The sequence below is a fragment of the Condylura cristata genome, unplaced genomic scaffold (assembly GCF_000260355.1).
Source record: "Condylura cristata isolate star-nosed mole 26May11 unplaced genomic scaffold, ConCri1.0 scaffold00031, whole genome shotgun sequence".
In the NCBI taxonomy this organism is placed as follows: domain Eukaryota; kingdom Metazoa; phylum Chordata; class Mammalia; order Eulipotyphla; family Talpidae; genus Condylura; species Condylura cristata.
The window spans coordinates 8,829,857-8,857,192 of NW_004567132.1; the positions used below are offsets into that span (position 1 = coordinate 8,829,857).

General features: G+C 36.3%; 2 protein-coding genes across 3 annotated transcripts in view; one reads left to right on the top strand and one right to left on the bottom strand.

The window, feature by feature from the left end:
• The window catches only part of WDPCP (WD repeat containing planar cell polarity effector), a 198,667-nt gene extending 188,982 nt beyond the window's left edge, over window positions 1–9,685 (bottom strand). For both annotated transcript variants that reach the window (XM_012731442.1, XM_012731441.1), the window contains exon 1: window positions 9,560–9,685. The gene's annotated coding sequence lies outside the window, so the exon portion shown is untranslated. The remainder of the gene's footprint in view (window positions 1–9,559) is intronic.
• Window positions 9,686–9,960: 275 nt separating this feature from the next.
• MDH1 (malate dehydrogenase 1, NAD (soluble)) lies at window positions 9,961–26,897 on the top strand. Its single transcript, XM_004691441.2, has 9 exons — window positions 9,961–10,384; window positions 14,617–14,715; window positions 15,446–15,542; window positions 17,347–17,522; window positions 19,753–19,875; window positions 24,232–24,408; window positions 24,879–24,992; window positions 25,523–25,612; window positions 26,173–26,897. Exons 1-9 carry the CDS (start codon window positions 10,382–10,384, stop codon window positions 26,296–26,298), a joined length of 1,005 nt encoding a protein of 334 aa, XP_004691498.1. The 5' UTR covers window positions 9,961–10,381; the 3' UTR covers window positions 26,299–26,897.
• Window positions 26,898–27,336: the final 439 nt, after the last annotated feature.

A 27,336-nucleotide genomic window follows, 5' to 3' on the forward strand; every position in this document is an offset into this window, starting at 1 on the left:
TGTAAAAATTAAAACAAATACCCATACACCCACATATCTTAAGCAGCATATTAATACCCTGAAGATCCTGGTACACTCAGAATTATATGGTATCTATTCCTAAGTGATAACATTGAATATATTTTTTCTATTCATCCCATTGGTGTGTACAATTATGGTCCATTCATTTTCAAGTCATTCATTCTCCTACTTATAGAAAAATGGTTATGTACAGTCTGTTCTTAAAAACAGTGTTCTTAGAAACAGTGCTTCTTTGTAAATTTTCTGATTTAAGTGGATATCAATGATACAAATTACATTTTGTTTCCAGGTTGTATAGATAACTGTGTTGTTATTCCAATTTAATTAATAACCTGGGGTTACAAAGTAATTTGTTCAAGGTTACACAGGTAGCCTGTATTTCTCACAGCCTCATACTCCTTGAACATGTAAATATCTAAATCATCTGCAGTATTAATATTTTCTGTTTGTATGAAATTCAACGAAGACATTAAAGCAACTGGCTCTAACAGTCTTAACTCTTATCAGTCAGGGAAGGTAAACTACATGTGTAAGGGATTCAAAATCCTGTACTTCACTATTCCAGAACAACCTGCTCAAATATTTTATAGTTCAATACATTGGGGCACATCTAAATTGTGTATGTATAAAGTAGGAACAAAGCAGTTATCACTGATTAATTTATTAAATTATCATTATTATTAATTTATTAAATAATTAATATGACATTAAATTATACTAAATTGCTAGTACTTTTATTTATTTCACTCAATTTGATTTTGAAATTACTACATTTAAAATGAGTGAATATAATTTTTTTTAAAAGATTTATTTATTTGTACATACAGAACTGGGGTACAGGCCAGAGGCTCAGGGGCGGTGAGAGGCTTCCCCAGAGACACAGTAGGGAGTAGAACAGGCAGATCGAAGAAGTACACTGCTGAGGGGAGCAGCAGGCGGGTCAGGAGAGGTCTGCCACGCCATGTGGTCACCTCCAGGGCAGGCGGGAATCGAACTCAAGTGGCTTTAGCTTCTCAGTACAGTGCTTTAACCCGCTGCGCCAGCAGGGAGGGCCGAGTGAATGTAATTTTAAACATACTATATATATTCACTTTAGAAGTTATACTTCCAAAAATGTTTTCTACATTTCTAAACCAATCCATCTCCAAGATAACTAATGTTATCCTTGCATTTAAACATGAACACACATGAAATACAATGTCATTTCAGTAAAAAAATTAAAATTTAAATAAAGGTTATGAAATGACACTTTTTTAAATGAGTATACACTCAAACATTTTTTTTCCATTTTTAGCTAAGTCACCAAAAATATTTCAGCCTACAGAACCGTTCAACTTAAAAACAGTTATGTAGAAAGGATTCTGGAGTTATCATAGATCAAGAAACACCAGGAATCTGTCTCTTCAAGTAAACAATAATAACAGTAGAAGACTGTCTTATAAAACTATATTTTGGAAATTTGGAGTTAGTTGAAGGTTTGAAATTCCAGGGGAAAACTTCAATAGTAAAGTACAATTAATTTCAGCCCATTACAAATCTTAGCACATTTTTTTAAGTGACCCTGCTGCCAACCTCAAGTTACCTGTCAGGCAAATGTGCATGTACTCCTGGAACAACCTGAACACAGGTGAGTAACTAGGATGAGCAAAAAGGACTCCAAATAGTGGGGATATACACTCTGATAGTTAAGAGAGCTGCCATTGCTACTGAATCTTCTGTTGTGGAAATTCTCTCCCCCTCTGAAGTGGCTTCTAGAATATTTAAGAGATCAGCACCCTTTATTAACCTCTGCACTTCTTTTTATCTTTCAAGAGCCAGATATTAAGGACTAAAGCATTCAAAACCCTCTGTATAACCAGGGAAATTAGAAAGCAACCACACATGCATAAGAAAAGGCTCAGACAACATACAAAGACATTAAGTTTAAATTTCAGTCTAACCCTCAGCACAGAGATAATCTATAAAAAACAAAATAACAAAAACAGCAAACCCAGAAAACAGACAATTTGATTTCCAGAATTACCACATTATTAGAATCAAATGTCTAGCGTTCAACAACAGCAAAAAAATCACAAGACAGACAAAGAAATAGAAATGTAGGATAGGATTCAAAGGTAAAATAGTCAACAAGAAAAATAGATACACAAGACAAAGACTTTAAAAACAACTATCTGAAAGATGCTCGAAGAATGAAAGGAAGGTGTCAAGTATGAGTCAAAAAAAATGTATAAACAAAATGGAAATACCAATAAAAAGATAAAACCTAAAAAAAATCATGGAATTGAAAAATGCGTAACTGAAATGATACATTCACTAGAGGAATTCAAAGGCATTTCTGAGTAAACAGAAAAATCAGTGAGCTTGAAGATAAATTATCATGGCTCAGAACAGAAAAAATTCAAGAAAGGTAAACAGAAACTGAGGTGATAGGTAGGGGCTGGGGTGAAAGAGAATGGATAGGACAATACAGATGATAAAGTAAGAAATCTCTACGCACAAATATTGTTTAAGGCCTGCCTATTCTGAGTTAACCTTCTAGTTGGACCAGTACTCTCAAAAGACCAGACTTGGCACACGTGTATGCTCTGGAGGACAGGTGTCCCTGAGAGCAATAAGGAGCTTCCAGGACTGAACGTCAAGAGCTTCTGGGGATGGTGAAGTCATGCTTACTGATGAATGACTAACTTTGTTTAACTCACTATACAAAACCACCTGAAAACGAAATGTTAAGTCATTTAGGTCTTAACATTCTTTAGTGCTAATGCCTTACCCCCATCTTCCAGATTGCTGGCTATCTGATTAAAACACACCTTAAAGATTCAATTCCTGCTACTTTGGCATTTGGTGGTGACAAGCAGCTGGACTACTAGTTATAGGCATGTGGGGCAGTATCAAGTAGATCAGACATATTGTGTATGTTGAGACAAAGGGGCAGAAACAATATTTGAAGGAAAAAAATGGCTGAAAACATCCCATATATTTGAAGAATAACATGAATATAAACATCCAAGAAGCTCAACAAACTCCAAATAAATTGAACTCAGAGACCCACAACAGACACATTAAAGTGAGATAAGAGACAGAGGGAACATACTGTGTGCTATCATGAAAGTCATCTAGGCACTCCAGGCTTTTAGTAAGGAATGTAATCTAAGTCACATTTTTTTTTTTTAAAGAAAATCAAACAACAAAATATATTCCAATCTTGAAAAATATATTCCAATCTTGACCTTTAAAAAATGTTATTTTTCAATTCCTATTAATAAAACAAGATTTCATGCGAGTCATCAGACCAACTCATTTTTAGTAATTCACTCTCTTCCTTGATTAAATATACAGAAAAGGTTTGATTGTGAAGTTACTATATTTCTATTTTTTTTTAAAGATTTATTTATTTATTTGTACAGAACTGAGGTACAGGCCAGAGATGCGGAGGGTGAGAGGCTTCACCAGAGACAGAGTGGGGAGCAGAACAGGCAGATTGATGAAGTACACTGCTGAGGGGAGCAGCGGGCGGGGAGAGGTCTGCCACACCATGTGGATCTCCTCCAGGGCAGGCGGGGATCGAACTCATGAGTAAGTGGCTTAAGCTTCTTTGTGCTGTGTTTTAACCCCCTGCACCACCAGGGAGGGCCTATTCCTAATTATTATACATGACTTTTAAATTCTCAGAAACCCAATACTTTTGAGATTGATAACCACTTACTGGGGGAATGCCATACCTTCTATCATATTTCTCACTGCATAAATCACTTATCATTTTATATTAATTTACTATAAGATATAATATATAGTAATACAAATATTGTGATCATATGATATTATCATAACTAGACTTATGATTTTTATAAATTTATTTTAAACAGTGACACTTTATTTTCTCTGCACCATCTCAATATTGAAGTTATTTCACTAATCTCTCTTACAAATATACCCGAGTTTTTCAGAGGCTTTACAATATCCCTTAAAATGAGTTATCAGTGCATTAATTTAATTTAAAAATGGAGTCAGACTTTTTTTGACAACAAGTTAAGTCAATCTTACTTGGTTTGTCAGCCTTAAATGTTTCACCAACTAGATTATATAGCAGTATTTTATCCAAATTTGAAAATTCAATCAGCATATAGCCCACCTCAAGGTTTTGACCAAAATATACTTAATGCATGTAAGATGAAAACATTGAATTTAATTAATGTTTTGGAAAGGGAGTGCTGAAATATTGTTTTAGTCTTCTCTAACATTATCAGAGCACAGTGAATTAATTTAGGCAATGCTAAATAAAAGAGGAACTGTATAATTTTAGGCAAATTTGGGATAGTTTTGAATGCTAACTATGACTGTAAGGAGCTACTGGCAGACAGATCACTGAAAATAAAGTCTGATAATAGGCCACCATGTGATTTTGTTTTGCTAATGACATGGGAGGAGTTTGAAGAACTTCTGCCTTCCTGTTTATATGAATAAGATTTCTAAGAACTAATAATACATCTCTAACTCTGGAAAACAGAAATAAATTTGAAACTGAATCCAGTCCTAGTGCAACTATAAGTAACATTCACCCACAGATAAACTAACCAGGGGAGGAAAATATGCTCTCCACTAAGAGATTTCCATTCAAGTTTAATTTTTTCCCTGCATAAACTATATTCACAATTTTAAATTTCAAAATGTAAAGCAGAGTGATCAATAGACTGAGGACTCAAAAAAAGATTTCATGTGACTGTATACTTGCAGAGATACACGACAAAGTAAATACAGTAAAACACTTAACAAGTCCATAAGTGAGGCAGTTAATAGGTGGTTGTGCTAATTATCAGTTTATTATCTCTTAGCAACAAATCTAACTTTCCTTGTGATGCTCAGTAACACTTGAAATAGACCCAACACATTTCTCCTTTGCCAGTTTGAGAAAGAGCAGTGGAGTGACCATCTAAGGTGAAAGCAGCAGAAACCCTTTCCTTCTGGATCCTGGTCTTTCATTCTTATCTATTCAACATGGAAGCCCAGAATACTTGGTGATTGTTCTTATCTGCTGAGGCAACAAATTCCAGGTGTTCTTCTAACCCCAGTCTCCTTCCTGAAAATAGGCACTTCTGTAGATCATTAGACAAACCCTCCTTAAGGGTCTGAATCCAAGCTTTGGCTCCCCTCTCCAGTCTTTCTTCCCCATCTTAAAAGTAGTAACTGTTCTTCTGTACCTACTACTTCTGTTAGCACTAGACTCACATTTTATACTTTTTGGTAGCTAGCCATCCCTCCTTATTCTAGTTAGCAATTTATCGTTTTAAATTTTCAAATCACCCAAATAGGTTCTGTATTTTGACTAAACTTAGACTACTGTAAGTTCAGTATTCACTACACAGCTTTTTCTTTTTTGTATGATTGAAAAATGCTGAGGAAAAGGGGAAGAGAAGTAGACAAAAAAGACTGGCAAAATGTTAATTGTTGAAGTAGATTATACTCTCTCTTCATATGTTTGAAATTTTCGGCACTAAAAGAAGTCCAGAGAAGTCATCACCAAGACCAACTCAATTGAAAAGTATGGAGAAATAGATTTTAACATGCAGAAATAGAGGGTTACTTTTGTGGAAAAAAAAAAAAGCATACATACAGCACGGAGGCAGAAAGCTGAAGGTTGTTTGAAAAGTAGCAAGCAGGCTGGCTAAAGTATATTAAGTCTAAAGCAAATGAATATGTTGGCTGAGACTTTTTTCTTAACTCACACTTCAGTATATTAGTTCCTTATAATCAGTGGCTCTTTCCCTCTCTATTCCCACCTCTCATCCAGTCCATTCTTACATTGACTGTCTAAAGTCTAGTTCTTTCCACTCTTTCCTATTTCTTATGAGCCGTACGTTGATCCATTCTACAGTCTTTTTATATGCCTTAATTTTTTTAAACAATAGGCATAACTGTACCTGTGTTGGGACACAAGAATGTAGATATAGTTGTGCTAACACAGCAGTTGTTTTTTACATGTAAAGCATTCATAGTAACATAATACAGATCTTCATAATCTAATTAGTAAGAAATAGAGAAAGCATCAATTGATTTATTACTACTACTCAGGTGGTTTTCTTTGTATAATCGCAAAATGTATCTATATACACGATGGTGTGTGTGTATGATGTATGTGAACACTATCTCTGGAAAGGATTGGTATTCTGTGTGATGAATACAGTTGAACAAAAAATAAAATGAATACCTAGCATTTTCTTTACCATAACATTCAAAGCCCTCTGACTGTTTTTCACTTATACCTCTTCTTACTCCTTCCTTAGATATACAATTATAAAATCTGATTTACAAACACCTTGTCTACTTAATCCAAACTGAAAATATTATACATTATAAAATCAGCTAGACATTTAATAGGATGAACTCACTATAGGCCATAAGGAGCAAATATACCCTAATGCTAGAATGCATAAAAATTGCATGTGAAGACATATCTGTTGCACACATTAAAATATAAATATGCTCCTACAAGACTTCTTTTCCTTCTCACCCCCATTATTGGGAGGTTCTGAATCTGCTCTTCTATTTCAAACCTCTACATGTAGTACAGCCTCTTCCATTTACTTAAAATGTGGTATGGACAGATATTCCAGAAAAGTAAAAAGCAGTAGACAAGTACTTTTCAGTGTCACTCAGACACTGCTTTCTCAACTGCTCTTCAGGATGTGGGCTTTCTTTTTTTTCTCTTTAAATTTATTTATATATTTTACATCACTGTTCATTTCTGTACAATGTCTGCTTCCTCCTCTCAGATGTAATCCCCGTAGAAGTCCCACCACCAGTTCACCCCTGCACCACTGCCATAGTCCCTTGTGCTCTCCCCCACCCCCTACAAAATGTCTCTGATTTATAGTTGCTTGTTAATTTTGGGGTTTTATTCGCTATTTTTTTCTGATCCCTTATTTGGTTTCCCTAAATTCCTCCTATAAGTGAAACCATCCAATATTTTTCTTATTCCTTCTGGTTTATTTCACTGTGCATAATCCTTTACAGTTCCACCCATGTTGCTGTGAATGGCATGAGTTTATCTTTTTGATTGCTGAACAGTCTGCCATTGTGTATATATACTACATCTTGATCCAGTCATCTATTTTTGTGTATTTGGATTGTTTCCATATGTTACCTATTGTAAGTAGTGCTGCAATAAACACAGGAGTGCAGGCATCCTTTTGACTTGATGTTTTTGTGTTCTTTAGGTAGATGTGAAGGAGTGGAATTGCTGGGTCATATGGCTGGCTGTATTTTAAGTAATTTAAGGAATCCTCACCCAGCTTTCTGTAGTGGTTGTATCATTTTGCACTCCTATTAGTAGTGTAGGAGAGTTCCTTTTTCCCCGGGATGTGGGTTTTCGACGCTAAGTCTAGTTCAAGATCCAGGACAATGCAGTATGTGTATTCTTTTAAACAGACACACCAAGAATGTTAATGTAAATTCTTGCAGGAAAAAAAAGGGAAATAGTTTAAGACAAGAGTTGGGTTTCATATCTCTGAGAGGACACTGCTTATGCAGTCATATCACAAACAGCTATGCTCTTCATCGAGACTCAATGACAAAGAAATAGCAAACAAAGATGTTGCAGCTGCAGGTGCTCCTGCACTGAGTGATGTCTTGCTTCACTAAAGACGATCAGCTGAGCAATAGAATTTTCTGGGATGATTAAAATGTTTGATACCATTTCACACTGAGGGTTTAAAATGGAGTTAGCTGAGTGAGAAGATGGATTTTTTAATTTAATGTTAACCAATTTAAACTTCATCAGTCACATGTGACTAGTGGCTGTACCAGTGTCTTACACAATGATGTTCTAGAGTCTCCATTAAAAAAAAAAATCAGGAACTTTGCATGTTGCCTCATTTGCTTCCAAAATATGACCTGCAGCTTTGCAAATTTGTTTCTACCTTAGCTACCTGCCAGAAACATTCACTTCTCATTCAAGCAGAACCTCCTTTGTGGTGACAGCAGCCCAAAGTTACTCTTTACCTATTACTAGTCATTACATATCATCATTATGGGTTTTCCCATCAGTGTTCCCTGCTATCCTGGAGGTTCTAAAAAGACTATTGTGTCATACCAACTTCTGAATCCCCAGAGCCTAACAATGCCACCTCCTAAAACTCTTCCCTAAGGTGAACACAGGTTATTAAACTGGAAATTTATTAAACCAGTCCTCATCTAAACCATGCTCAGCACTTTATTATTCTACTATTGGAGATTTCACAATCCCATTCACAACCACAATTTTAGAACTGGGGAAATCCCAGGTCATGTTAAACCATGTGATTCTGTATGCAGTAGAAATTTTTAAAATAAATGAGGCAATTAGAAAACCAATTAAAAATAACAAATAGAGGAGTCTGGAATTTAGGAGTAAACACAAATTTGGGAGTTTTCTGACATTGAGGTGTTATTTTGAAATCACTAGGTTGGATCACTTAGGGATTAAGTGTGGCTAAGAGAATACAGGAACTTCAATGCCAAGAGGTCTAAGGTACAAATCAACTTGATGAATCACTGAAAAAGGAAACTAACTAGTGACAAGAGAAAAATCAAAGGATTCTATCTGAGAATCAAATGAATAAAGTGATTCAAGCAGGAGAAAAGTTATTCAGCTAGGATAAATGTTAGAGATAGATGAAATTGGAAAGCCAGATATATTTCTTTTTCACAACAGCAAATCCTCCAAAACTGAAATAAAGATAAAAGCCACCACCAGACACTCACTCAACAGTGATGGGGACGGGGAGAAGTAATTACACCAATACTGTCTAACATACATTTCATTCATTTTCATTACATACATGCTATCCCAGAACATCACATCTCCCTTTTAATACCCACACCAAACATAATTTCATAGGCCTCAATTTTCAGGCAGCGTTAACCTTAAATGAAAAATCTCTTAAATTGTTTTGCCAGGTGAAACCGCTTGAAGCAGTGTCTCTCCCGCTCTGCTGCTACCCTTTCCTTAGCAAGGCATACAGGGCAGCTCTGCCTGAATCAGTCTACGCAGGTGTTTCTCTTCACAAACCTGCACCTTTCAGGGATAACTTTCGGCCCGCTTGTATTTGTGCAAAGGTCCTTTCCTTTTTCTTATAGCAAATCTCCTCTTTTGGATATAAAAAATGCAGATTGACAAAATTTAAAAGTCAGGATGGTTTACTAGCGTCCAATTTCCAAAAGACAATGTGCAAGAGTGTCAATATTCACGGAAGATTTAGAAAACAGCTAGATCCGTGGACAGTTAGCTCCAGGACGAGCGGCACGCCTCCCACGAAGCAGACGCTTACCATTTTTTAAATCTGACTTTGCTGTTGGAGCCTCACCTTACACAGGGAAGTGGGCGCGAACTTCAGGACTCTACGACCTTCAAAACACTGTGGACCTAACACTGCTCCCAGCGAGTTCGTGGCCATCAGCTCACCAGATCAGAACCCCATTAAAGGCAACGCGGGATGCGCACAACCGCATTCCAGACCCAAAAGTTTTAAAACAAACCACTTTCGCTAAGACCAGGGCTCACCTGCCTCCGGAGGTGGGGAGACGCACGGCGTCCAGCAGCCTCAGAGGGAACGTCCGAGCAAATCCCCTCACCTCGTCACGGACACTACCCAGGACAAGGATCCGTTAGCTACGGGAGGACTCCGGAGGGCTCTACGCGCTCTCTGGGTCTTCGTGCAAGGCAGCCGCAGCTGCAGTCTCAGATCCCCCAGGTGCGCACGAGCCGCTCTGGCGTGCCGCTCGCTCCCGCCTCGTCGCTTAGCAACTTGAGAAGCCGGCCAGTCCTCCAGACAGTTTCTCCCGCCCCTCCTGAGTGTAAATAGTTTTAAAACAGATTTTGTTTCCGGGTCGAGCTAGCTTTACGCAGCGGAAGGTCTCCTGGCCTCCCACGTTTACCCTTGGGGGAGGATAAAGTCTCCGTGGGGGATGTAGCTAGGGGTCTGACTCTCCTCCCTCGATTTATACACGCCTCCCCTCCCGCCAATTGCAGAGCGCCATCAGTCAGGTCCTTTCCCCCGAGACCAAATCATGCGCTGGTGGCAGTCCTCCAATCACAGTGGCTGGCAGACAGGGACTACTTTTCAATCGGTGAAGAGCGCATGGAGAAGGCTGTAAGACGAACCTCTGCTCTCGGGAAGTGTAGTTCAATATTTGAAGAAAATACGTAGGAGATTGCACCAAATCCGAGCGGCATAAACTACATTTCCCAGAGGGCGCTGCAGTCGAGCTACGCGCCTTTTCTCACTAACAGCGCTCGCCCTCCCTAGTCGGTTCCACGGTAGAGGTGACCTGACTCCAGATCCCCGTTTTGCAGGTGCTGAAATTGTCTACGCATTTCCCAATCATGGTGAGTGTGGGCCCCTGGAACCTGCTGACCACCTCCTTCGCGCCCTTCTCGGGGGGTCCCTGCAATTGAAGAGTTTTGGACATAGTGGCTGTAGAAAGCACTGTCCTTCGCGCCCTTTAGAAAGGCCCGGCTCATCTTCTGATGACTGTCGCAGTGACCCAGTAATTGGGAAGGGGTTGATTTCCACCCAAGGGGGCTCTTAGAACTCGCAAGAGATCTCGATCCCTGGAGGAATACCTTATCTGTCCTGCATAGCGAGTATACGAGACTGCGGATTTTCTCCAAATCACATTAAGGGGGTTGATAAGGACTTTAAATAGGATTTGATATGGCGGCGGAGGGGGTTGGATCCAATGTCTTTTTGTCCTCTTCAACATACAAAGTTTTTAAGGTTTTTTTGGCATCAAAGAGTTAAAAAAAAAAAAAAACAGATGCCCTCAACTCTAAAGATAGTGCTTACCAGGTACTCCAGATTACGATATACGTTTTTAGGAGACCTGTTTCCGCCATATCTAATTTCACAAAATACTATTTAAAACTCTTCATCGGTCTTCTTTTGTAGTGCCAGCAGGTGTTTCAGCGACAGCATCACTGGCCAAATAATAGGGCAGATCTTCTTTACTGATGATATGTTATAAACTCTAGAAACACCACTTTTAAAATTTACACGATGTAATCAACTCAGAAGATCTGATACCTAGATCTCCATATCTTGTCTCAGTTGAAAGGGAGAAAAAGGGAGATGTGGGAACGCTGACGTAGGTATAATCTGCATGCTGTTTGAAGGTGACATTTGCCATCAGAATGAAAGGAATTGCTTCTATCAATGGATTTATAGTTGAGACTGTTTTCCTTGTTACTCAAACAATAAAATTTGGTAGGAATGTGGGATGACAGAAATTTTCCAGAACATGAAAAGACATGTTTTCAAGACAAGGGGATTACTCTTTCGCCTTCATAAGGAGGTTAACGGGATCAGCTAATTCCTTGTAAGAGTTAAAACTAGATTTCCTACTCATTTTGTCTGGTAACATAATTAGACATTTAAATGATGGTTTCATGTGGCTTCCGGCCTAATAATTTTAGCAAGAAAACAACAGTACATATTATCAGAGAACCTCAGACTTTATAATTTTAGAACTGGGTAGGACCTTTTAAAGATGGTCTTGACAGATCTCTTCACATCAAATCTTAAAATTGAATTTATTGAAACCCAAAGACGACATGATGTGCTCAAGGTCACACAACACTTTACCCCCTAAGGTCTTACAATCTTTCCATTTTACTTTATTGTGTCTTACAGACATTAAGTCATTCTGAAATTTTATTTTTAGTAGCTTAGGTTCTGGGTGAAAATACAAGCTCATTCTGTAAAATAAGAGCCATAATAGTACCAGCTAGAAAAAAATTGTTTATGACATTAGTTCTAATGATAGAATCTTTAAATAGCTGATGAACTATTTTTCATTTATCAAACAATGCATTATTGAACTTCTGTTATGTGCCTGGTACTATAAACCAGGGTACCTAATAGTGAACCATGTACAGGAAATAAGAGACCCAAAATATCAGGAAGAAATTAATATTAACTGATAGCTTTATTCTTTGCAATATGGAATAATGAATTCTACAGTTGCAAGAGAATTTCCTCTAAAAACATTGTCTGGTGAGGTCAGATGATTTTCCCAAGGTCACAGAGAAATCCCAGGCCCCCATTCTTGTATTGCCTTGTTATATACAATATATCAAGCCAGGACTCATCTTTGGAAGGTCAAGCTAACAACAGATAACAGTCTATTAGTAAGAATCCTCTTGTCAGTTTGCAGAAACTGACACATTCTCACATGACAAACTCTCCCTGCTTCCTAAGGACAGTATGTGGACAATTCACAGAGTGAAGCAAGAATATCTTTTTAAGCAATTAATGCATTTTTTTTTAAGGAAGGAGTATCCATAGAGAGTGACAACAAGAATACACTGTAAGAAACTGAATGATAGTTTGTCTTTTATATTATGGAAATATATGTATATGTATTAGAAACTTAGAAAGGAATATATGATGTCTGTACAATAATAAGAAACACTTAAATTCATGCTTTGTAACACATGCGCATGACAGCCTGCATCTGCAGGAAGGTCATTAGTGTCCTGCCAAGAGCAAAGACATGCCTTTGGGTCTTGGCCTGCTGCCCAGATATCTAAGCAAAGAATAGAAACCTGTCTTCACATTGTAACACTGTGAAAAGTCAGCTGGAATTTCCCACCCTCCTGCTTTTCACTGCATTGCTGCAAAGAGCAGAATTAGAGATCTTTTTCTTTCATGTTTTACCTTCAAACACTCAATCTCTACCTAGGCTTCATACTAAAAGATAGGCTTACTTACCTGTGAGAATAATTTGCTCAAAGGCACAGAAGAAAGAAACCACTGATGTGGAACTAGTAGCTGTTCATTAGTTGGCCACAGCCTCCTTACTTAGCACTGATACTGTGAACACATACTTAGCTAAAACTAACACTTAAAATTGACTGCATTATTCTGTTCTTTCTACCTGATTTTCTGGGGAGTAAAATTTACAGTGATATTCACTTTCTTATTTCTTACCCCAGCCTGCTTTATGTTTTTTTTAACCCTTTCATTCAACAAATATTTGTTGAATGCTCTGGGAGTATAAATTTGAATCAGTGTCAAAATGCTCACAGTCTAGTCGAGTAACAGTCATGTAAATATAAAACCACTAGCCATAAGATTCCTTAGAGGAAAATTGTGTGGTGACAGAGACGTGTAATTATAGTACTTCCTACATACTCTTCTCAATGCTTGTATGCTAAGTCTCTACAGCCTCATAACTAATTACCTTATTTGTTAGGCAACTGCTATTAATATCTTCATTTTACTATGGAGAAGCAGTACAGTGAGGAGATTAAGTAACTTGCCCAAGAGCATTCAGCTAATGAGATGGAGAGCCAGGACCTGAACACAGAAAGTCTGGCTCCAGAAGCCAGCTCTAACCATTATACTCTACTGCCTCTCTAGACCACTGTTTAGAAAATTGGATTATTCTCCTATTTCCTTATATGGTTTGCTAATGAATTCGCTGACCTGATACAGTACCAGTTATGTATTTGAAGGTCAGTGATGCATCAGAGCTAGTGTCATAAATAATTTTCAAGCTCAAACTATCATGGTGGTTGTTTCTTAGTTTTTCAAAGCAAGTATAAGGCATGTTAATTTTGCTTCCAAATAATTCTTTCATGGTTCTAAGTTTGGGGTAGTAATTTTTATCACATCTAGCAATTCTCCAATGACATGTCAGGCATTGCTGTAAGCAGTTGGGCTGTGAATAAAGTAGAAGTTCCTGGTTTTTAAAGAACTAGGGGTAATGATTTCTTCTGTTCCCTTTTTCTCTTAGAATAACTCAGATAAATAACTTGGAATATCAGTTATTTTAGTTCTTATGTCCATAATTTGTGAAGGGCTACTGAGACTTATAAGACTATTTCTGTAATAACTATTATGGTGGTGGTGTTTTTTGTTTTTGTTTTTTTTTTAATTTCCTCCCCTTTCCTCCTTTTTAAAAGTAGTTTCCCTTGAAATCAGGTTCTCAACTGTCACTACATGTGCCTGTTCTAGATAATGTCATCTTATTTTTCTTCTCAAAATAATATTAATTTTTCCTCCTGCAAGTTGTTAAGTTGAATATTGATTGTCCTATTAAAACTTTCTGGCTTCCTGCAAATGAAAAGTTTTAACCACTGCTACTCCTTTTCCCAGTGAGAAGAATTTTATTATCCAGATAAGAGTGGAAGGATTTGTATAAGAGGTTTTTGTAAAGTTTTAGCGGCCATTAGGGTTTGTATCACCATATAGTTTCTATTAACATTGTTCTATTTTAGTGGTCCTGAAGAAGGTGGACTAAATGAAATAAAAGAATCCATGATAACAGGAAGTTATATAACAATACATAAAAATGTGCAAACAAAGGACATATAATCCAGGAGATGATTTGTGCAAGCTCTATCTACTGGGATAATTTTGGGATAAGTTAGTTTTCTACTAAGCCAGATGCAAAGAGACTTAAATAGTCTCTGCAATTTTACATTAACTTTTCAATTAATTTAAATTTAATTAATCTTAAATTTTACAATTTTACGTTAACTTTTAAAGTATATGGTTGTCTTACAAAGAAAATCTTATGTAATAGCAGTATTTAATAAAATCTCTTTCATTACAGCCGGAACCAATCAGAGTCCTTGTGACTGGAGCAGCTGGTCAAATTGCATATTCATTGCTGTACAGTATTGGAAATGGGTCTGTCTTTGGCAAAGACCAGGTATGAACAAGTGTCTGTAAAGTTTATGTCAAAGTAAAAATATTTCAAATAAAACCCAGTAATTTGGTGCACAAAAGTTTGGAAATGTAGGCTTGGATTATCCTGTTAAGTGTAATAGGCACATGACTATAAAAGGAAGCTGGTAAGGTACAATATTATAGTATCCCTCCAGGCATTGGAAATACTGCAAATCAGAATTTTTCTACATATTTTATTGATGCAGTTGGTAGGTGTCAATGGAAGGTATTCACTCGTGATGGTAACCATTAGGGAAAGTCATGTGGCAGAGAACTTTGTTAAGTTGAAAATGTGCTTCCCAGTGTGAAGTAGTCAACCCCTATTCCAGCAGGTCTGATTAATGTATATTTTAAAACACTTTCCTAAAGTATTTATTCTCTTTATTCATGGTCAGTAAGTTCTTTATGTCAGATACTATGTTTTTCCATTAACTAGAATCAGGTATCTGTTGACATTAAGAGCAAACTGCCATGTCACTTCAATATGATATTTCTTCCATGGACTCCTTTCAAATGCACTAATGATGTTTTCTCCTTCTGGCTCTACAGCTTTCCTTTTTCTGAGAGTGATGTGATGTTAAGTGTCTGCCATCCTAAATTAATCATGACTAATTAGTGGGATATGTACCCAGATAACCAAAAACTATGCAAAAGGCCTTTTTCGTGACTAGATGACATAACTTACACTGACAGATGTCCTTGTTATTTGATAGCCTATAATCCTTGTGTTGTTGGATATCACGCCCATGATGGGTGTCCTGGACGGTGTCCTAATGGAACTACAAGACTGTGCCCTTCCCCTTTTGAAAGGTGGGTTAAAGAGGAATCTTATAGTACTAATCGCTTTTAAGGAATGGATTTTAGTTTTTTGAAATTATTTCAGTTGAAATTATTTCATAAAGTATTTTCTTTCTGTGCTTTGAACTAAACTACTAAAAATGATGCAGATCAAAAGTAAATAAGGGGAAAAGTGAGAAATAACTAGTATATGGTAAAAGTATACTTTTTCAACATGGTTATATATAATTTATTTCACTAATTATAATATTCCTTCTATCAGGTTGAGACAAGTATATATATTGTCCTACTTATACACAACATAATTTGAAAAAGCCCACCAAGATACCAGCTAAGTGCCTTTGAGAATTATTCAGTTAAACAGATTAAAGACAAAGCTTTAAAGGTTCATTAAAATAACAGGTCAAGTTGTAAAGTAATTTGAATATTTTTCTTTAGCTGTACTTAAAAGCAAAATATATACATTCTCCAAGAGGATCTATCTTCAGGATTCATTTATTCAATAGACATTTACTACGTTACTACAAACATTTACTATGTGGGTGCTCTGCCATCTAAATCATTTGGTTGTATAGTAGAATGCTTTACTGTGCCAGTCTATTCTGCTGACTACCTTTTTTTGCCCATTTCTCTTTACAAATCTTCCTCTGCTGCTTTTGCCCATTTTTTTTTTCTCTCCTGACTTCCCTCTGCTTTCGCTATTGGATCCAAGTTATAGTCAGGTTGTCTTGGTCAACTGTGAATATGACAGGAAAAGGGAGATTCAGCAGATAAGGTTACTTTACTGGGAAGATCTGTTTTTCTTTTCCAACTTTATATAACTATTTGGGGTTTTACAGCAGCATGACTGACACAATTTCAGTGGTCTAAAATTTACCAATGATGACTGGTTCATAATCAATGGAAATTTACTTCTCACAGTTCTGGGGCTGGGAAGTCAGATTAAAAAACTAGCAGATTGGGTATCTGATGAGGGCCCAATTCCTGGTTCATAGGTGATGGTGACCTCATTGTGTCCTCACGTGATGTAAATAAAGTGTGAAGGACTTCTGAGATCTCTTATAAAAGCATTAATCTCACTCATGCGGGCTCTACCTTTGTGACCTAATCACCTTGCAGTGAGGGGTTTATAGCACTGTCATGACATTTTTAATATTGTCAGCAAAGAAAAGTGATGACATATGTACTTAATCAAAAAGCAAATGATGTATGTTTATTGGACTAACACTGTAACATAGTGGTTGAACTCTGGACCAACCTGAGCCAGAATTACAACGTTACTACCTTTGATGGCATCTAGTTAGTGTATTTAAACCTTTAGTGTCTTCATCTAGAAATTGTGAGGATGAAATTTTATAAGTCTCTTCACATCATCCATGGCACAGAACTCCTCAGTAAACATTAATTTTTAATTTGCTATTGGTATGACAGACCTTAAAGGAATTGTAACTTAAGGCTGAGGAAATCAGTTTCTCTTGTGTTATCTGTGGCAATTAGCAACAAATGCTGCTTCAAAGATTATAGTATGTTTTGAATTATATGTGATTATAAAAGATAAAAGTAATTTTTGAAATAGGGGAAAGCAAAGTTAATTTATTGACTTTACTGATGTTGTGGTTGTTAAATTAAAAGAGTCTTTCTTAGACCCTTCAAAATTTTATCAGTGTGATATATATAATAAAATTTTTCTACAAAGTGAATTATATGATAGATATAAAAGAAAACCTCATATAACAAAAGTTATATGATAGATACAAAAGAAAACTTCAGACTTTGGTGTTTAAGTAGCTTTGCATATTTATCGCCACTTTCACAGATGTCATCGCAACAGATAAGGAAGAGGTTGCCTTCAAAGACTTGGATGTGGCCATTCTTGTGGGCTCCATGCCAAGAAGGGATGGTATGGAAAGAAAAGATTTACTCAAAGCAAATGTGAAAATCTTCAAATGCCAGGGTGCAGCACTGGATAAATATGCCAAGAAGTCAGTTAAGGTGACTGATACTGTATTTTATTGGGGATTTTCATTATCAGTATGTGAGCATCCTGCCTTCAACATTTAAATGAAAACAAATTGCTTGCCTTACTATATTTTTCCTCTATTTCTACACAGTGGTCAGTAAATACACAGTTGTTTTTTATTATTATTATTTTCATGAGCACTATTAGTGTAGAAATAGGGGATCAGATTTGCTGAAATATTTTACCTATTAGTATTTTAATTAGTTTGTAAGCCTATAGAGAAAGGATAGAACTTTCTGATTCTTTTTAACTATGTGGGAATATTTAAACAGACATTGGAATTTTGCTGTGATTTTGCTGTAAAATGCATTTTCAGCAATAGGAGATGGTGGCTTCTGAATGCTTACATTTTTTCAATCCAAACAAATTATGTTATACTTAGCTCTTGAGTAGCTGAGCTATTTTGCATTCAAGCTATTTACTTTAGTTTCTAAATTTACCTGAATATTACAGTAAAGCCTCTTTTTTTTTTTTTTTTAAGATTTATTTATTTATGCATTCAGAGCTGGGGTGCAGGCCACAGTGCAGGGGTGGTGAGCGGATTCACCAGAGACAGACTGGGGAGCAGAACAGGCCGACTGATGAAATACACTGCTGAGGGGAGCAACAGGCGGGTCAGGAGAGGTCTGCCGCGCCATGCACCTCTGTGGCAGGCAGGGATCAAACTCATGCTGAAGTGGCTTTAGCCTCTTAGTGCTGTGCTTTAACCCACTGCGCCACCAGGGACGGCCCACAGTAAAGCCTCTTTATAGCAATTAACTCAAACTTATCACAAGTTTCACTAATTTTGATAAAGGTTTTACTGATTTGGTTAAAGGTTTTACTAATTTTGATATATTTCTTCCTCTTCTAATGTTAAAAAAAGGTACAAGAAAATTTTGTAAGATTTCTAAGATTGCCAATTACAATATTCTGTTATAAGTATACAGGTATTTTGTGTACTTCTAATAGTTAACTTTTATTTCCCATAATCATGAACAAAAATAATAGAAAGAACTTGAGTAGAAATCTACAAATTTCTTACCAAAATATTATAAGGCTTTTTGGACTGCTAAAATACAGATTGCTTGGAATAATCCTCTCAACCAAAGTGTGCCTGTAAAGTATACACTGATACTGGAGCATTTAAGTATTGAATGTTGACTTTCAGCATTAAGTATTTGCTGGCTTTCAAATGGGTCCAAAAGGCACTGAGGTTACACACACACACACACATAAGAGAGAGGAGAGAGATGGTAGAAATCAGAGAAATCTGAGTAAAGGAAATGTAGAATTAGTCTTTATAATATGCTTGCAGCTTTTCTATAAGCTTGATACTATTTCATAATAAACCTTAAAATTGTCATTAAGATTTTTAAAACTTGAAAACTCCATGTGTGTATGTCCATGTGTGTACTTTATTATAATTGATTGTCTTCCATTACTTCCACATAAAAAAAAGTAGCCTGAAGTACTCTCTGCTAAAGATTGGTTTAATAGCTGCAGAGTAGGTGGGAAAATAGGTTGTCTTTATTTTAGCAAATATCCCAGTTAATTCTTAGAATAAGACAAGACTGGGAAACACAAATTATTGTCCTAAATAAACTTGATTAGAATTGTTTTGTTAAACTACTTTTATGAGAAAGAAAATAGTATGAATAACTCAAACTGCGACATAATAGGTATATGTTATGTCTCTGTTTGACCCTTTTCTCCCCCCACAGCTCCCCGCGTCTCCCCTCCCCGCAAGAAAAAAAAAAACAATAGTACAAATATATGTACTTTAGGTCTTGGACATTGCCACCTAGAAAGTGACCCATTTACATAATGGTGACTTTATTAAAGAAGTATTCTCAGTAGTCATGCCAGTCACTAACAAGGAAAAATGTTTTTAGAAGAGAGGGTTGAAACTACTTGGTAACTGTCATGTGTCATCTAGTGATGTTTCTGTCAGTGAGGAGCCACAGAGACAACGACGGTCCCAGTAGGCCCCCCAGGTGCTTCATAGGCTATACCAGCTAGGCCTGGAATCACACTCTAAGAATCTTACCACAAGGAAATCATGTACCCAGCCCAGCATTTCTCAGCACCGATTCCGACAATTAAGTGTCTCCTCTGACTGTAACTATTTAGCTCATAGAAGTTTGATAGAAAAGCTGCATGATACTCCTTGTCACTCATCTCAGATCAGTCTACGGTCTGTAACAACTGTGCTTGCCTTAGGTTGTCGTGGTGGGCAACCCGGCCAATACTAACTGCCTGACTGCCTCCAAATCAGCGCCGTCCATCCCCAAGGAGAACTTCAGCTGCTTGACTCGTTTGGATCACAACAGAGCTAAAGCTCAGGTAAGAGAAATGCCTTTTAAAACTTGATGATTCTTCAACTTTAGTACCTTTTCTGTTAATTTTTAAAGTAGTGGAATTTTAGTTTGTGATTTTGTTTTTGTTCAGTAGGAAGCTGTCAGTTTGTTGAAAAATCTTTTAATCTAGACTCAAAGGACCAGAGACTGAACTTCCTGCTTTACTCCCTTCAACTATATTTTATTTGCTAAGTATATAATTAAGTGTGCTTGATAGTTCATAGGATAATTTAGGTTTTTTTGGTCCAACATAATAAAGACTTGAGCTTTGTGTATTTGTGGTCTGTCTCCTTTGCTGTGAGTTATCAAATTGATATTTTTAGTTTCTTGTTTAATTTTGTGACATATTGATGCTCAACATTTCCCAAAGACTTCCTACTTTGTACTACTTAGCAGCTAAATATTATTTGTTGTCAAGTTTCCCTCCCCTTTGGAGCCTTAGACAGATAACACCAAGGAGTGGGTGACCTGGGGATTGATAGAAACATTCCCTTCATCTGTACGAGTCTACTGGGCATTCTCAGATCCAGGTGTCATGGTGTCCACGCAAGTCACGACAAAGGTCTAGTTTTCAGATATCTCTTACATTTTCTTTTGTACCTTTCCATAGATCTATCTATTATGGATAGATATTCCTTTTTCTTCTAGAGAAGACACTTTTATTTTGTTTCAAGAAAATTTTGGTTTTACCAAAATACAGTGTGCGGTGTATTTAAGTTAGTTTTGGCATCTCTGACTTAAACTAAGATTAGTAATTTTCTACCTGGGGTTGTCTGGTGAAGGAGAAAATACTATTTGTAGAGTTCTCACTCTAAACTGATTGCTTTACATGTAATTTGTCGTTAAAATCTTATAGTGACCATAGGCATTATTATTCTCTTTTACATAAGAAATCTGGAACCCAGAAAGTTCGGGAAACTTGCTCAGAGTCCTACAGCTAGTAAATAATGGGAGCCACCTAGATTTACCTAATTGTAAACCCTTGTGTATATTCTTACACAATGAACACAAGTGAGCTAAATTCACATACTAGCTCTGTGAGCTTGAGAAAGTATATTCAACCTACAGTGAGATAATAATTATATTGACCACAAAGGATACTCTGTGGATTAAATAAGGTCTATGTTAATTCATTGTTATGCTGCTGGAAATGTAGGGAAATTATAATAAAGGTTAACTGTTATCACTGAATTTTTAAAAGTAGTAAGGGGGAGATAGATTAGAATTGAGAAATTAATAAATATCTCCTTTAACATTCTCTGAAAGGCTTTGGGCTGTGGTCTGGGCTTTTTCCTTGCTAATTTAAGTAGAGTCTAATGACTAGATGTTTGAATGAGTGGAGGCAGGGATTTGGGCACTGTGGAACTGATGAAGAAAAAGATACAGGTTCTATAGCTGTGAACTCCTGACTACCAAGTGGTTACTTAGATGCAACAAAGGAAAAGGGGTAAAAATGACACCAGCAGACCTTCCTCTTCACCACTTCCCAAGGTCTTGCAGAGGCAGGCTTTGGAAAATTCTGCTTCCAAAGGTACTGCTAAGTGACACTTTGTCCCCATGCCTGAAACAGTTTTCCTTGTATAGGTGCTAAAGTCTGAATGAGGAAAGTTGAGAAAGCTATCTTGTCAAACTTTAACTTTTGGCTTGTATTCTGGCAAGCCATTCTGGCACAGTGAGAGTTTTTAGGAAGTTTCTGAAGAAACAGTTTCTTCCTCCTATAGAAGTTGTTAATCCAGAGAGAAAAATAACAAAACCAAAGACTAATTATTTTACGTAGTGGTTTTTAGTCTTTCGTAATTTGTTTTGGAACTCAGAGGACTTAACTACCTAGTAACTGTTTGTCGCCTATAGAATTCCCCTGTGTATTTGCAAAGCAGCACTGCATGTGTGTCAGTGACAAAAGTGATTTGGCAATGAAACCAGTTAATTGGTGTTATAAGGAAGAAAATTAGGAGGGTGGCAGAAATTGTCAAAAACAATTTAATAGATCTGTATGACAGAAATGGAAGTGTCTAAGGAGCAAATAACTTATCCTGATACACATTAATTTAGACAAACTCTGACATGGCTAATTTAGAAACTAACATCTCTTGAGTACAAATTACCTGGCCTTTGCCCTTCATATGAAAGTGGTTTGACACTCTGACTAAGAGAACAAAGTAGACAACAGGGACAAAGGAAAAAGGAGACCAAGACCTCAAGGCAGTCAGTGTACTTTCTCTGTACTTTGGAGCTAGGATTCTGAGTTCTTGTCAAGATACACCTTCTGTTACTTGCCCAGGTATAAATGTCCCTTTTTCTTTGTGATACCAGCTAAATTTAAGTAAGGGTAATTCTTCCCAATTCCTTTCAAGTCATGACACAGCAGAAAATGTTACTTAATATATAGATACCACTGTTTCAGCCACCAAGCTTATTATTAGTTGAGTTGCCCCAGAAACCATCCAGCTAGTTTTGTGAAGATTGATATGTAGTTAATAGTCTTAATATTTGGGGAACTCTAGATGAAGCCAAAATTATTTCAGAAGTGATTTTACAAGTCAAAAACAGATTTTGAAGTTAATTTTTTAAATGTATCTATTTTGAAATTTATGAAATGAGTATCAGCTTAGTTTAAAAGTCATAGAGAAAGTAAAGATAATTCACGTTTTCACTGAATAAACTAATGTGAAATGGTGAAACCATTTCTTTGTATATTTTTGTGAATAAGTCCATGACGTTTAGTCACACATGTAAATCCCTGCAAGCCCCACAGTCAAGATACAGAATTGTCCCATCACCTACAGAAGAACTCCTCCTGCTGCCTCTTATAGTTACAGTTCCATTCCATTCCTGAACCCTGACACTTAGCTGTTCTCTATCGCTAATTTTTTCATTTTGAGAATGTTACGTAGCCTGTTGAGATTGATGTTTTTTCTGAGACTGATCTTTTCCCCCACTAGTTTAATACTTTTAATATTCACCTAGGTTGTTGTTATCAGTAGTTCATTCCTTTTTAATGTTTTCCACTTACTCCGTTGTGTGTATGTACCAATAAGTGTACCCATTCTTGAAGAACTTTTTCTATTTGGGGTTATTACTGTTCTTATGTTATAAATTCCTTTAAAATGTCAGTATAACAATATCCTTAATTAGATGATGAATGTTCAGATAAAACTTTGGTGCAGTACTGATTGTATTTATTTATTCAAAAGCCATAGCCTCTGGCACACTCTTTTTTTCCCCATTCTTTTTATAGCAAAAAAGAAATACTTGATCTGTATTTGTCCCCCTGAGCAGCCTTTCTGTCTGCCTATGACTGTGCAGATGTTTGTCTTTGCATACCTCCCTTTCAGGGGCTGCTGTTTCTGCCCACTCATGTCTGTGCAAGTATCCTTTATTCTCTCCCCTTTTATAATAAACCTGCCCTTTTGGATATAAAATGTAAAATTATATATATATTTATGAAATGTATAAATATATATATATGTAAATATCCCCTTACATATCAGTGTTAATTTTTTTCTTTAATGTTTCCTTCCAGCCCATCATAGATTTTGCTAATTTATGAACAAAATATACACACAACTAACATAACTTTATTTTGCATATATATTTATGAAGCAAATAACAAAATAAGCAAACTCATTTCCTTTCATTGAAATCTTTCAAAATGTAACTTCTTCATCCTTTCTATGACTGTGGTACTATGTAAATATAATGGATGTTCTTACCATGCAGGACCTTCAATACTTTCTGAACTTTAAGATTGTTATGTGTTAATAACTTTAGTGTTATATGCATGTTACATGTAATGCTCCTTCAGTGTTCTGATCTATAAAATCAGGATAGTCATACTTTGGTAAGGTGAGCCCCTTCAGGCTCCAAAACTTCCTAATTAGGATTTTTGTAATATTATTTGCTTATGATACATAATAAAAATTGTACCTAAATAATGGAGAAGATACCCAAATACCTGATTGTGCAGAGTACTGAGACATCTCCAAATAAGCACGAATGTGACCAAATAGAGGTCCCATTTAAATACTTGAGCAATATTGACTTCTTGCCTGGTGTTTTATATCTGATGAACCCATTGTACTAATAAGTTAATCACAAAGTGTAGGGTATTCTCTACTTTTACATTCTGCTTCATTATTCTACCCTGTTTCAAATTCACAGCTTTGTTTTACTACTAAAACTATTGCAAAAAAATGCCAACCAGTAAAACCTACATTTAAAAAGTTAGTGTGACTACTGTGTTCTTTTGAAGTGTCCGCGCCTTTTATCTTAAGAGCATTTGTCAAGAAATTGCAATTAAATAAAAGACGTTATCTAAGTAGTCTATTTTCTTTTTAACTAGATTGCTCTTAAACTTGGTGTCACTTCTAATGATGTGAAGAATGTCATTATTTGGGGAAACCATTCCTCAACTCAGTATCCAGATGTCAATCATGCCAAGGTGAAGCTGCAAGGAAAGGAAGTTGGAGTTTACGAAGCTCTGAAAAATGACAGCTGGCTCAAGGGAGACTTTATCACCGTAAGAAAAATCTGGGAGTTCTCTTAACAGACAAGCTGTGGAATACAGGTCACCACATTGCTGACCTGCGTGTTTCTCCAAGGGTTAGGGGTATAGGGTGGAGAATCAAGGAAAATAGGCTTTTCGCAGTTGCTCTGATAACTTCATGCTTTCTTTTAGGATACTAAGTCAACCAAAATTCACCCTGCACTGATCTGTTTCATGGCAGTCAAGATTGACTGCAAGGAGGGAGGTGGAACTAGAGTACTCTCAGGTCATCTGGTTATCTTTATACTGTGGTCCATTTCTTTGAAGTCTGTCAATGTGGGGATTTGTAATTTTCTCTTTTCAAAGAGATGAGTACTTTTAATTGAAATAGGTTAGATGCACGATTGTGCTTTGGTTGCAGGCTTTCACCATATGGTCAGTTTGGAATTGATAAAAATTCTGCTGATCAAGTAACACAACTGTCTTTGCCTCCCTCCATCCAGACCGTGCAGCAGCGTGGTGCTGCCGTCATCAAGGCTCGGAAACTCTCCAGTGCGATGTCTGCTGCAAAAGCCATCTGTGACCATGTCAGAGACATCTGGTTTGGAACCCCAGAGGTAAGACCTTAGGAGTTTGCACAGACCATTCTGATTTCTTTTTCCCACTGTTGCTATTAATGTAAAGATGCCTTGGCCACCAGGCCGATTAGGTTCACATCCTATCTCACAGCTGCCTACTGTCTGAATAACCTTGGGAAAGTCACTTACTCTCTGAACTGTCCCGTCATCTGTTTTTGTAGCATTTTCCTCACAGGCTTAAGGGACTTAGCTGATACATGGGAAACAGCTAGCATACATTATAAGGTGACTTTTATGTTTGGTTTGGTTTTGTTTCATCTTAAAACCTATAGTAAGCCACACGTCCTCATTTATAGAATGAAGATTAGTTTCTCTGGCCTACTTCACACATGAATTGAAAAATTGAAGTGAGATATAATACCCATGAAAATTACCCTGTCATGGAAGTGCCTAATGATGAACCCTTATATGAGAAGTTGTATACATAGCATATCTTTAGTGTTGCAAGTTATGTGCCAATTGTGTACCAATGACTAAGTACTGTGTAATGTAAGATATTGTTCTTTTAGGGAGAATTTGTGTCCATGGGTGTTATCTCTGATGGTAATTCCTATGGTGTTCCCGAAGATCTGCTCTATTCATTCCCTGTGACAATCAAGGTAGGGTACTGGGCTTATTTACCGTCTCTACTCTACTGGGAAAGTATGCAGATGTTTTTGTAGAGAATGATGTAATTAAGTCTAGAGACTTGTCTCTTTCCTAATTTAGACATTTATTTTTGTGCTTCAAAATTGTCAGAAGCACAAGCTCACGTTACTAAAACATTGAAATTAGTCCTCAAAGCAGGATTCAACTTTTCCCACTAGATTGTGATGATCTGGTATTAGGATTAACCTGCCTTTAGTAGCATTTAAACAATGGTTCTCAGTATTACAGTCTATGGTAACTTTACAACTCCATAATTTTTTATGTTGGCTAATTAAAACCTTATTTAGAGATCATTTCTATCTTAAATGAGTTTTACGTTTAAGCAATGCATATTTATCAGAATTATCTGTGAATTAAGATCTAGACTTTGATTTGCATCTTTATGATAAAGTATGTTATACTTTAGGACAGGTCCTCTTCTAAATTTAAGATTCAAACTATGTCATTACTTGGTGAGGACATTGGTTCTAATTTAATTATAAATCTCTTGTTTGCAATTATTTTCAAATAGAATAAGACCTGGAAAGTTGTTGAAGGTCTCCCTATTAATGATTTCTCACGTGAGAAGATGGATCTTACTGCAAAGGAACTAGCAGAAGAAAAAGAAACTGCATTTGAATTTCTTTCCTCTGCCTGACTAGACAATCATTTTGATTTCAATCATGTTACTAAATGCCCCAAAGCTGAAGAATCTAAATGTCGTCTTTGACTATAGTACCAAATAATAATAAGCTATACTTAAATTACATGTGAAAGACAAGTTTTAAAGATTGTGTGCTTCTTGGTACAGATTTGTGACATCATGCTGTTAGTGCTGCATTCTAAATAAACTATATATTAAAATGAAGATGACTCAGACTCTTTTAATTTCTAGCTACTATTTTGTCTCTGTTGAAATTTGCATGTTTTCCAATTGCCTGATGGGTTGTGAATTTCTTTTTTTTCAACCAATGAACAGTAATAAAGCTGGAAAATGTTACAAGGAGAAGCACAATTGTCTCACACTTAACAGAGTATGAGAATCAATCTTGTGATAAGAGTTAGTCTACTTCAGAATATATTTTTAAATATTATTTACATTAGGCAATTAAACATTTGTCATATTTTTTAATTTTTGAGGTTAGTAGGTCATGCTTTGTGGATAATTAGATTTTAACATAAAGTAGGTTACAAATAATGCTGTTAACAGTTTAATGTCATTGCATGAAATTAGAACAACCTGTTTTCATGACAAAAGAAAAAGATAATGACTCCTTCAGGTATTCCTCTATAGCAGCTAAGGAATCATTTACTGTTCATAACTGGTAAATGCCACTGAAATTTATGCTGGTAGTTATACTTTCAATTTTAGATTATTACTAGAACATACTAGTGTTCAAAAAACTAGTCTTTTTTACCCCCTGAAATCCACAAAGACAAAGGATTCCTATCTTCATCTTTGTATTTAACTCACTATATAGAACAGATGCTCAATATCATAAATCTGTCAGCCTAAGTAGTATGCAAATACGTGGTTGGATTTGTTATTTGGAATTACCTACATTGTTTATATTTCATGTGGTCTAGCAAAAAAGCAAATGAGTAAAAGTGATCTGAGATAAATTATATGCATAAAAACGATTTTATGTAAAATTAATAAAAATAAACTTAAAGTAATTTGAATGTGTACCAGTTA

Coding starts and splice junctions, on each gene's coding strand:
- MDH1 (XM_004691441.2), top strand. Junction 17,523..19,752: donor ATGCCAAGAAGTCAGTTAAG/GTGACTGATACT, acceptor TGCTTGCCTTAG/GTTGTCGTGGTGGGCAACCC. Junction 24,993..25,522: donor TCTGGTTTGGAACCCCAGAG/GTAAGACCTTAG, acceptor TTGTTCTTTTAG/GGAGAATTTGTGTCCATGGG.